This window comes from Podarcis cretensis (genome assembly GCF_951804945.1).
Source record: "Podarcis cretensis genome assembly, chromosome: 7".
Taxonomy (NCBI): Eukaryota; Metazoa; Chordata; class Lepidosauria; order Squamata; family Lacertidae; genus Podarcis; species Podarcis cretensis.
Window position 1 is genome coordinate 82,916,104 of NC_137176.1, and position 12,717 is coordinate 82,928,820.

General features: G+C 43.3%; 2 protein-coding genes across 2 annotated transcripts in view; both read right to left on the bottom strand.

Moving 5' to 3' along the window:
• The window catches only part of OC90 (otoconin 90), a 28,842-nt gene extending 27,017 nt beyond the window's left edge, over positions 1 to 1,825 (bottom strand). The window contains exons 1-2 of the mRNA XM_079984583.1: positions 1,612 to 1,825; positions 170 to 237 (exon numbers count right to left, since the gene is read on the bottom strand). Of these exons, the coding sequence (XP_079840709.1) occupies positions 170 to 218 (49 nt within the window). The 5' untranslated portion in view covers positions 219 to 237; positions 1,612 to 1,825. The remainder of the gene's footprint in view (positions 1 to 169; positions 238 to 1,611) is intronic.
• Positions 1,826 to 6,069: 4,244 nt separating this feature from the next.
• HHLA1 (HHLA1 neighbor of OC90) overlaps positions 6,070 to 12,717 on the bottom strand; it is a 52,429-nt gene continuing 45,781 nt past the window's right edge. The window contains exons 16-18 of the mRNA XM_079984354.1: positions 9,715 to 9,865; positions 9,134 to 9,216; positions 6,070 to 6,474 (exon numbers count right to left, since the gene is read on the bottom strand). Of these exons, the coding sequence (XP_079840480.1) occupies positions 6,431 to 6,474; positions 9,134 to 9,216; positions 9,715 to 9,865 (278 nt within the window). The 3' untranslated portion in view covers positions 6,070 to 6,430. The remainder of the gene's footprint in view (positions 6,475 to 9,133; positions 9,217 to 9,714; positions 9,866 to 12,717) is intronic.

Below are 12,717 nucleotides of genomic sequence, written 5' to 3' on the forward strand. Positions count from 1 at the left end.
GTCCATGGATAAAGGAACATGCAACCTGACCAAATCTGTGGATACAAGGCTGGGAAGTTCTGCTGTAAGAGCCTATAGGGTAAACAGTTCTTGAGGCATGCTTGACGCAAAACGTCCATACAGAATGATGACTAGAGCTTGAGAAACAGGAACATTATTTTCCACTTACCACCACTATGCAATACCATCAACATATTCACCAGGAGAATAACCATCATTGTTTTTCAGGAATCTTGCCTGGTGAATTAAGTAAAATGTTAGACCGGGCGTGCGTATTTCCTTTGAAGGTAATACAATATAGCTGCCCCATTGAAAAGCCATCAGATTATTTATGTCTCCTCAGTTCGTTCCACTATTCAACGACAAAAGAGAATATTAGTCCCTGAAAGTGTTTCAGCATAGGAGCCTAACAACTGGCAACGGTGATTCAACAGTCAGCTTGTCTGTGGAAGTAATTGCTCACACAAGGAGAGAATAAAAACACTTAGAGCTTTTCTGTTCATGAAAAGGGGGAAAAAAGACTATAAAGATTTTTTTAAAAAAATCAAATAGTGTGAAAAAAACAGTGGGTGGGACACACAGGGGCAGAATTTCAAATTTCAGCAGACCTCTTGAGATCACCCAATCTCTTATCTACAATTGCTACCTCAAGAATCTCCAGGGTAGGGTTGCTATAGACGGAATACAGCAGTAGGAAGCAATGTCTGGGAAAATCCGGACGTAAGGCAACCCATTTCAGAAGAATTTCCTAAAAGAAATACGTAGCTCAAAAGCTCAACAACTTTGTCAGAAAGGATTTTCACTTTCTGAAATATGGCAACCCTACTCCAAGGGCCCATCCAATTCAAAAAACCCCAAACAGTTTTGTGACTACATCAAACACCTTCTTCCACATCAACCCTTGCTTGGATCCCTGACCCTCCTTCTGAGTTTTCATCACACATAGGCTGCACACATGATTAGAATCTAAACCACACCTTCTGCCTCAAAGGTAAAGTGCAATGCAAATCAGGGATGGAGGAGAAATTCGATTCAGATCACATTGAGAGGCAAACCAACCTAACTGGTACCTTATGAATTAATACACGAACTGAAACACAGCCATCCCTTTGAAATTCTCACTTCTCCAAATGCAGTTCTCCAGCCAAATAAATGCAAAAACAATACATATACATATATAGTGAAAATACCACACCAAGTGCATGATATGAGGGGAAATTGCCTTACAAAAATGTGCAAATTAGGAGAGTTTTGTACTAAAATGCTGGTGGTTTCCATGAAGACTTTTAATAATAATAATAATAATAATAATAATAATAATAATAATAATAATAATAATAGCAAAGTGAAATGTGGAAATGTGGAGAACTAGCAACTGGAAAAATGAGAAACTGAAATCAACAGATCTGGCCATCCCTTGTTCTTTGGAAGAAGTTATCTCACTGGGTTCAACTGGACTAATTCAAGTCCACATGCTGAGGACGGCTGCCTTGTCCCCTTACGGCCACTGGTTTTCATCCTTCCAAGTCAATCACTTTAAGATCAGGGTGCCAGTTCAGATGCTCTCATCATCGCGTAAGATCCCCTTCCAACCAAAAGCGCATGACTTACCTTGAGGGATATTGCTCTAAAGGAGATGGGAAGCAGGAAATGGCCTTTAAAGAAGGTTAGGGCTTAGTGATTTATACTTGCTTGGCTATCCCCCCTCGCCCATGTGACCACTTTCTTCGTCAACCCCACTTTAAGCTTTCTCAATCAGCCCTTTCATGAGGTTTGTGCAGGTCACAATGCTCGCCGCGGTGAGGTTTAACATTATAGATCATTTATATACCTGGGGCTATATTAAATAGGCCTTCTCTCCAGGGGACTGCGAGTTGCCGGAATAATACAGGCCCTGTTGTAATTAAACAACAATTGCCCCTCTGTTATCCCTCTCCTGCCAAGTCGCGTGACGGTGGCGGTAAGAACTTAATAAGAGACAATGTTCCATGTTGAGAGACAGGTGAAAATCTAGACTGATTTGGAGCCCCTGGTTTCTCCAAGTGTTGAAAAGAACAGAGAGTGTTGGAAAAAAACAACATTAAAAGGTCTTTAGGGAGTGTGGGTTGGGGACAGGCAGATGATAGATGATAGATAGATAGATGATAGATGATGATAGATTAGATAGATAGATAGATAGATAGATAGATAGATAGATAGATAGATAAATGATAGATAGATATAGATAAATAGATAGATAGATGATAGATAGATAGAGATATAGAGAGGTAGAGAGATAGATATAGATAGATGATAGATAGCTAGAGATAGATATAGATAAATAGATAGATGATAGATGATAGATAGATAGATAGATAGATAGATAGATAGATAGATAGATATAGATAGAGAGAGAGAGAGAGAGAGAGAGAGAGAGATGATAGATAGATGATAGATAGATAGATAGATAGATAGAGATATAGATAGATAGATGATAGATAGATAGATAGATAGATAGATAGATAGATAGATAGATATAGATGATAGATAGAGATACACACGTATGAAAAAATTGCCCCACTTTTTTTAGAACAGGAAATCAAAGTGGATTGCAGGTTTTTATTAAAGGAAAAATAAATGATAATCAAAAGAGCATAAACGGAATGCTACAAAGAAAAGTCAAAAAGCTTTCTTGAAGAGCCAGGTCTTTGTCAAATGCCAGGAGGCAAGGGAAGGTGGTGGGGAGAGCAGGCAAAAGTGTGCCAAAGAGCCACAACCAAAAAGGCCCAGCAATTCATCTCCACTGACCCGCAACACACTTCCTTTTTAAAAACTCATCTTTCCAACAATGGCAGGGAGCACAGAGCTTCTGGGGTGCTGCAGCAGGCGCCACAACTATGAAGTCAAAGTGAAGGCGAGAGGGGTTCACGTCACACAGGGTGCCACCTAAATCTGAGACGCCACTGTCTGCCACTGTTTCCACTCCCATTCCAACCCTGCGGTGTGAGATTCACTGTACCAGCAAAAGAGAGACCTTAGTTGGAAGCCCCTTGTTGGAGGACTTCCTACGCATCGCTAGTTATGCAGAGCAGGGTCTTTTTGGTTGCGGCACCAAAACTGTGGAGCTTCCTCCCCTGGGAGGCTCAATTTGCTACTTTCCTCTTGTGCTTCTGCTATTTATATAATAATAATAATAATAATAATAATAATAATAATAATAATAATAATAATTTATACCCCGCCCACCTGGCTGGGTTTCCCCAGCCACTCTGGGCAGCTTCCAACAGAACACTAAAATACAATAACCTATTAAACATTAAAAGTTTCCCTAAACAGGATGTCTTCTAAACGTCTGGTAGTTGTTGTTCTCTTTGACATCTGGTGGGAGGGCGATCCACAGGGTGGGTGCCACTACCGAGAAGGCCCTCCGCCTGGTTCCCTGTAACTTGGCTTCTTGCAGCGAGGGAACCACCAGAAGGCCCTCAGCGCTGGACCTCAGTGTCCAGGCAGAATGATGGGGGTGGAGACACTTCTTCAGGTATACTGGACCGAGGCCATTTAGGGCTTTAAAGGTCAGCACCAACACTTTGAATTGTGCTCGGAAACGTACTGGGAGCCAGTGTAGGTCTTTCAAGACTGGTGTTATATGGTCTTGGTGGCTGCTCCCAGTCACCAGTCTAGCTGCCGCATTCTGGATTAGTTGTAGTTTCCAGATCACCTTCAAAGGTAGCCCCACATAGAGCGCATTGCAGTAGTCCAAGCGAGAGATAACTAGAGCATGCACCACTCTGGCGAGACAGTCCGTGGGCAGTCTCAGCCTGCGTACCAGATGGAGCTGGTAAACAGCTGCCCTGGACACAGAAGTGACCTGCGCATTTGGCTATAGCACAGGAGGGGGACCAGAAGCCCTGCACATGTTTGCTGAACGACAAGTTCCATCACCTCTGACCATTGGCCATGCTGCTTGGGACTGATGGGAGTTGGAGGCCAGCATCATTGGGAAAGCCACATGTTCCCTGAACCTGGTTGTGCTATTTCACCAGGACTGGCATATTGTTGTTTGCTAATTTAAATCTTACTCTCCTGCTCATAGATCGCTTTTTAAACTACTTTGAATTCTTTTGCTCCAGTCACCTTTGTGACTAATGCATCCCATCTCTTGCTATGTGTTCCTGAGACATTATTCTTCATTGTATTTGATTGTGGGTTGTTGTTTTTTAAATTAACTGTTATTAGCTACTTTGTGCATCCTCAGTATGGAAAAGCGGGATATGCATTTTAAATAAACAGGCAGAAATATTCAAGGAGCACTCAGAGCTCCTGGGCGGGAAGATATAATTGCACAGGAGCAGGGGGAAATAATGTTCAATTGATCTCCTTAGCAGGAGAATCTAGGCTCTCTCGCAGCATTCTGTGAAGGCAAGCTGGAAACTGAGCAGATACTAACACATACTAACTGAGCAGACACTAACACATAGATATCTGGAGGCAGGGCCAAAAGTGTGGCGCCACAAACCCGGGACTCATGGGATGCCTCCTCCCGTCAGAATTTAGACTTCTCAGAATGTTGCAATGCAGTGTGCAAGTACAGTGGTACCTCGGGTTACATACGCTTCAGGTTACAGACTCCGCTAACCCAGAAATGGTACCTCAGGTTAAGAACTTTGCTTCAGGATGAGAACAGAAGTCGTGCTCCGGCGGTGCGGTGGCAGCAAGAGGCCTCATTGGCTAAAGTGGTACCTCAGGTTAAGAATAGTTTCAGGTTAAGAACGGACCTCCAGAATGAATTAAGTTCTTAACCCGTGGTACCACTGTATGTATATATATCAGGGGAGGAAGTCAGCATTAAAATGCACAGATCCACAAAAACAGCATGCAAAGGTGGGACTCGTGACGTAGCAGAAAATTGCTTGCAAAAAATGTGTGTTTTAGTTCCTCTTAGGATGAAGGAGCTGGGGGTGAAATGAGAGGTCACAACAGCTCTGAAACCATCAGATTCTTCTCCTTCTGTTAGCTCTCCTGCACTTGTCTGAGATGGCCATGGGGAAAGTCTGCTCAGGTGGCCGGCCTCCTTTTTCCTATGCAGCAGCTCATAAAGTGATGCTCTAGGAATGAGCTCATCAGCTTGGGTCCTTTGGGTACATGGGTGGGCAATGCATTTCAAGCTTGACATAAACTTGCCTAGGAAACAGGTTTCCAACCAAGCTGATATCTCGCCCAGTATTAAATGAGAAGCCACCAATCTCCCCGCCCCCAATCCTATGCTCTGTGGCCTATGAAGATCTACACTACTTTCTCCATTGTGGAGTTGGCACAGAGCTTTAACTCCGGCCCCTCGCTCAAAACAGTTGGGCCTGCTGGTCTAGCACCACCTAGAGGCACAGCGGTGTGTCTGCTAATGCCATCTTTAGGATGTAGAAGGTCAAGCCTATCCATTCTTAAGGAAATCAGCCCTGAGTGCTCACTGGAAGGACAGATCCTGAAGCTGAGGCTCCAAGACTTTGGCCACCTCATGAGAAGAGAAGACTCCCTGGAAAAGATCCTGATGTTGGGAAAGATGGAGGGCACAAGGAGAAGGGGACAACAGAGGACAAGATGGTTGGACAGTGTTCTTGAAGCTACTAGCATGAGTTTGACCAAACTGTGGGAGGCAGTGGAAGACAGAAGTGCCTGGTGTGCTCTGGTCCATGGGGTCATGAAGACTCAGATGCGACTAAACGACTAAACAACAACAAGAAGTTTTATCTGCAATTGCCCATTTACACCACAAGTCACATTTAAATCTCACAGTCCCAGGAAGGGTCATAACTCAGTGGCAGAGCATGAATGGTTCCAGATTCAATCACTACTATCTCCAGGCAGGTCTGAGGAAATCTCCTGTCTGAAACCCTTGAGAGCTCGCTGGACCAATGGTCTACTCATTGTTAAAGCAGGTTCTTTGTATACTGCACATGATATGAAACAGCAATAGGTTTCATATCAATTCAGTTAAATATATGCCATTTCATAATAAAAAAAAAGTTCTCCAAGATTTTATCACAATCTAATTCTTGAACATATTTTTATTCAGAGCTGGTTTACCACAGTTAACAACCCTCAACATGCACCCGCAACAATACTAATGATTACACTTTATGAAGTACAATGTACAAAAAAAAAAAAAAAATCATTTAAGTTTAGTTTCATGCTTGAGTTCCACCTCCTATTATTACAGTTCATTTAATCAGTGCTTGGAATGGAAAATATTCTAACCTACTACAGGGAAAAACTCATTCTCCTCTCCTCCTCCTCCTCCTCCTCCTCCTCCTCCTCCTCTTCTTCTTCTTCTTCTTCTTCTTCTTCTTCTTCTTCTTCTTCTTCATACCCAGCAGTGATTTCTTGCCCTGGATAATGGGATGAAGTCTAAGTGTTTGTGTGAGTCTTCTTCTTAGCAATGACTCCTCTTTGGGCTTTAAATAGCTTTGCAAATGCTTGCAAGGCATTTTTGCTTTAAAGCTGAAAAAGCAAAAGGGGAAAGAGGAAACTCTTAACAATCTTAGAATCATAGAAATGTAGAGTTGGGAGGAACCCAAAGGTTTATCTGATCCAGCCCCCTGGGATGCTGTAATCACAGCTGAAGAACCCCTGACAGTTGGTGATCCAACCTCTGCTTAAAAACCTCCAAGGAAGAAGATTCCATCACCTGTTGTGGGAGTCTGTTCCAAGTTGAACAGCTCCTACTGTTAGAAAGTGTGGGATGTGAAACACAAGAGCAGTCAAGTACAACATTCCTAGAGTGAACATGTTTACACATGGGGAGGAATGTTTGTCCAGCCAGCAGGTAAACTTCCTGTTTCCTTCTGGGCTGGGACAAACTTCCTCTGCATGTGGCTAGAGGTGGGTGTGGCCTCACCTGTGCAGATAACGAATGCATAGGACTGGCCACCATCTCTCTCTCTATGACTACTTTCATCGAAGAAGCAACATCTGCTTAGCCAAAGCTGCTCTCTTGGCCTCCAGCCAAGAGAGGACAAAGGGACTATCTCCTTATGGGATAGTTTCCAGGTGTATGTAACTTTTCTAAGCTAAGTCTGCCTCCTGGGATCTGATTGTGAACAGAATGTGAGTAAACTCTTTTCATACTTTTATAGAAGACTGTGTCATGCCTTATTTTTTATGAGGGAATAAGGGGGAAATACCAGAACAGTTATTATAGAGGCTTTAGCGAGCCTGAGCAAGCACATCCGCTGAGAGTTTAAAAGGGGGAATGTTACTCTGCTAAATTGTGAACTTGTTTACACAAGTTGGAAAGGCCATAATCAAACAATATATCCTCTCCTGCATCCCTGAACATTCCCACAGAAAGTTCTTCCTAATGTTTAGTCAGAATCTCCTTTCTTGAAACATGAATCCATTGGTTTGAGTCCTACGCTCTGGTGCAGCAGAAAGCCAGCTTGCTCCATCTTCCATGTGACTGCCCTTCAGATATGGGAAGATGGCTCTCATATCACCTCTCAGTCTTTTCTTATTTGCATATATTTAATATATAGCAATGGTTCACACTCCCAAAATTGTGGCTTCGATGGCACCCTTAAAAAAAATCCTCTGCTTCCACCCACTACCCTCCTTTGGTTCTACCTCCTGAGTGCCTTGAGCATGTGCAAAGTGCAATATTCCGTATGACAGGTGTCTACCACTCATAAGCAATCACTTGGGAAGGTGAGGAGCTAAATGAGCTTGTCTGTGCTTCCTTTTTGTGTGCCACCCATGCACCCCTCCTTTCTTCCATCCTTCCACCCAGAGGTTAGGGACAGCAAGCTGGGCAGGAGGAAGAGAAGCTTGGGAACTGGAAAATGGGAAAGGCCATAGCTCTATGATACAGCATCTGCCTTGCAGGCAGAATGCCCCAGGTTCAGTTCCCAGCATCCCCAGGAAGATCTGCAAGAAAGCCCTCCATGAAACCCTGAAGAACCACTACCAGTATACAGTGCTGAGCTAGATGGTCTGACTCAGTGCAAGGCAGCATCATATGTCCCTGTGAGCAATAGTCCCCTGTGTTAAGGATGGAGTGATGGACTGTCAAGGCTGCAGATAAAGTTACCTGGGTAAAGTCATCTGGGAGCAAGCCACTCTGAAAACATTCTGTGCAAAAGCACAAAGTATTGTATTGTTGTCATCCATTTCTGAATAGCCTTTCAAACCAGTCTCAAGGCTATTTACGAGCATACCATAACAACAATTAAAAGCAATTTTAAAACAATATCCCCAAAGGGGCAGATACAGGTTTTTTAAACAATATAAAAGGAATGCCTAATGAAGTGGCTGGGGAAACCCAGCCAGATGGGCAAGGTATAAATAATAAAATTATTATTATTACTACACCAAGATGGAAAAACCTGTCAAAAAAAAAAAAGACTTCAGTAGTTTCTAGAAAGTACAGGTAGTGAATGCCTGTATGATCTCAACAGAGATGCTGTTCCACAAAACAGGGGAAGTCACAGTGAAAGTCCTGTTTTGAGTTGCTGTGGATCAGGCATCTGATGTTTTAGGGACTTCAGGAAGTGAAGTATAAACCATACTGGGTCTATGATGGTTTCTTAAGTAACCTGGTGCTGTTAAGGGCCTTGTATGTTAATCCAGACTTGAGGTTGCCAGTGCATGGACAGCTGTGGTCAAGCTATCCTGTCCTGTAATCACAGAAGGGTAGTGGGAAAGGAGATAGATTTTGTCTTAGGGAAAAGGAGGCAAGCCTAGGCAATTCAAGTTTATGGTCCCTGCAAGCTCTCCTGCAATCTTGTGAAAAAGGAGGAAATCTGGGTTCTGTTTGCAGCTGGGAAAAGAGCTGAACACCAGGTCTACTTGTTTGTTGAAAACTAATGTCTGCTGCCTAGTCCAAGGTCTACCCATGGCTACTAGCCGGTAGACCCATTAGGATGGACCTGGATTAAGTTCCTCTCACTGATGTTCCACTGAAGGTCATTGTGGAACAACTAGTCATGGCTAACCATATCCTATTGATTAAGTCTTAATATTAATGCAATTAATTTAGTCTTAATATTTTCCATTGTCCATTTCAAGGCCACATCCCCAAAATCCTGCGAGCCAGTTGAAAATTTGTCCCATTATATTTGAGAAAGAAAAGATTATGAAACACCATTGAGGAACATCTACTTACTCCTTGAATGGGCAGCCCTCTTGACTTTTTCACAGATGTATGTTGCATTTTTCAAGAACCAGGAATAGTTTTCAATACAGTACCTAAAAAATTTAACCAGAATCACAAGATCAATACAATATTGATTAGAATAAGATCTGATCATCTAGTCATTTCACAATCGCACAGAACCACCATACAAACTCATGGCAGGGTCATAAGAACAAAGGCAGCAGCAGCAACTATAACATTGGAGATGCACTCCATGATTTTTCAGTCATAAAATGTGAGTTTGGTATTTCCAGTCAGTGAGTGGCAAGACATGAATCTTGGGGCAATCCAGTACTTGGAAAAACCTGGACTGTATAATCTTTTATAGCTAACTTTGGCTATGGGACAATACAGCCCAAGCTTAGAACTCTTGAGGAAGTGGGCAGAGGGACCTCTATATCCAGCAGAATCCAGCATTCTGTGTGTTGAAAACTCTTTGCTATAATTGTATAGGTCTGAACTTCCTCATGCAAACTCAGTGTTCTCAGTTATCCTTCCCTGTCCCCCAAATTTAGGATAAAAACCAAGGTGAGACCGGTTCTACCTTTTACCTCATAGCTTCATCTCTTGAGTAGCTTCTCTCCCTTGCACAGAGGCACTGCTGGAAAAATTTGCACAGCTCCATCACACAAGGGTTTATCTTCTGAGCCGTGATGTATGGTGTAGTCATGGAGGAGCCTTTCTTCATTGCCTGCGGACATCCTACAAGGGAGAAGATAATCTCCAAGTAGACCTTGACAGTAGCTCCATATGTTTGGCACGTCAGAGGCACAGGAATAAGACACTCGCTAAAGTCCAGCCAAAAGGATCAAGGGGCTGGAGTAATTCTCTACAGTGAGAAAGTTGCAATGTTTGGGGCTTTTTAGGTTAGGAAAAAAGATAAGTAAGACTGTGGGGCATGAGAAAGGTGTATAAAATTAGGAAAGGTTTGGAGAAACTGGATCAGGAGAGTTTCCCTCCCGCCCCCACCCTGTGAGAACCTGGGATCATCCAATGAAGGCAAAAGGTGGGACAACTCTTCACACAGCTCATAGTGGAGATTTGCTCCCACTAGAGGTGATGATGGTCACCAACTTGGAAGCCTTCCCACAAGGATTAGGCAAATGCATGCAGGAGAAGACTATCAGTGGCTACCAGCTCTGATTGCTACCTGCAGCCTCCACTGTCAGAGATGGTATGATTCTGAATACCAATAAACCTAGGGAGAGAGCTATTTCACTCATGTCTGCTTTCTGTAGGGATTTGGTTGGCTACAGTGGGGACAGAATGTTGAACTAGGCGTAGAGTCATCAACTAAGCTCTTTAGGCCCTCCAATGATTTTCTTTGCTCCCACCACCCATGTTTTAAAAAGCAAGGGGTGGAGGAGGCCAGGTGCAGAGCCAAGTGTAGCATGGCTTCAGTGGTCAGCTCCTTCTCCTCATCCTCCTGCCACTACATCCTGGCAGTGGTGAGGTCAGAGGATTCTGATGAAAATGGAAAAGGAAGCCAGAATTGCTGAAGTTCGCACATCGATCTGAGATTTAGAACAGAAATCAGCCAAGCATTATCAATACATTGGAACCTCAGTTTTTGAACATAATCCATTCCGCAAGACCATTCGACTTCTGGAACATTCAAAAACCGAGGATCAATGGGCAGTTGGCAAAATCCCCTGAAAAAATGGAAAAACACACAGCGGAAGCCGTTCAACTTCCAAGGAGCATTCAAAAATGGAAGCAATTACTTCTGGGTTTTTGGTGTTCAGGTTCCAAATCGTATGTCAACAGAGGCGTTTGAGAACTGAGGTTCCACTGTATCCATTCACAACGTTGTTGCTGTTTTTAAGCCTACAGATGAAACTTAATTATCTTTTTAAACAGTGTTTTGACATTTCCTTTACATTGAAATGTGTGTAAGCTACGCAACTTACATTAAATAATGGAATATGAGACAAATGGCATAGTATTTTGCAGAAACCAAACTGCAGTGAAATGGAAACAGTGCTGACTGTGTTGAATACAAGTGGAACAGAAATCGCTGCCTTTTTGCATTTCTAGCTGACACTGCCTGTTTATCTCAGTCCAAAGGGGATCACTTACCAGTGGTTCATGATTTTCAGGGGGCACAAGCGAGTCCTGCTAACCCAATGCAGAAAAATAGCCATGCTTCATATACTTGTGTTTGTCTAAAGCCTGGTGCAGCCAATCCTATAGGGATGCTTGTGGTTATTGCTAGCTGCCTTTTGCCAGGCATTTGAAATCAAGGCTCAGCTGTACATCATTTTTGCAAGCTCTCTTAGCCGTAATCTCTTTGGACAAGGTAATTGAATCTCTCCCCACCCACCCAATGCCTTGCATTCCTTATGGCTTTGGTTGTGTTACACGATAGGAGAGGTTATGGAGGTTACCCTTAGAGTAATGAAGCTCTGTTGACATACGCCTGAGTTGTCGGAGCCCATCGCGAATTTAATAAAAAGTGGCATTCATTGATGGCAGAGAAATAAAGCTGCTGTCGTCTTCAAAGAGACAGGCACAAAACTACCTTAAGAGCTGGGTGAGCTAGCGAGCAAAATGGAATCCCGTCTTTTTTAAGTCACCCTGGCCTTTAACCTACTCATTTTCCTGCCCAGAGTTACCCCAAACTCAGCCCAAAAGTACAGCGTGTGGTCTTGCAGCGGTCATTATCTCGTTTCCAAACTTACCTCCCAGGTTTGTCGCAAAGATCTAATGAGAGACAGGGTGAACTGAACTTCTTGGAGCAGAAATGGGATGGGGGGGGTGGCGGAATGGTGATCCAAAAGGCTAGATAACCCAGTAGCAGAGATTAGTGCTGCTGCCTTGATCCCGCGATTAAGGGGGCCTGAGGCCATGTGACAACAGCACGGCCTGCAGCCGTGCCAGGAACCATGCCTTCAGAACCATTGGTCCAATTTTATGGAACTCCCTTCTATCGTCAACATCATTTTATTTGTATGTCGCCTTTCCATAGTTAAAACAGTGCTCAAGGGGCTTACAACATAACAAGATTTACATAATTACCAACATAACAAAAGTCATAAACAATAAATAAAGGTAAAGGTAAAGGGACCCCTGACCATTAGGTCCAGTCACAGACGACTCTGGGGTTGCGGTGCTCATCTAGCTTTATGGCCAAGCGAGCCAGCGTACAGCTTCCGGGTTATGTGGCCAGCATGACTAAGCCGCTTCTGGCAAACAAGAGCAGCGCACGGAAACACCGTTTACCTTCCCGCTGGAGCGGTACCTCTTTATCTACTTACACTTTGATGCGCTTTTGAACTGCTAGGTGGGCAGGAGCTGTGACCGAACAACGGGAGCTCACCCTGTTGTGGGGATTCGAACTGCCGACCTTCTGATCAGCAAGCCCTAGGCTCTGTGGTTTAACCCACAGCACCACCCACGTCCAATAAATAAAACACATCAAAAGGTACACAACCAAATGGAAAACAATTTCCACATAAAACATGAAAACTAAAACTAAAAATACAACATTAATATCAATAACAATTTAAAATGACATAGATAAAAAATAAAAACAATATTAAAGAAGCCCTCTC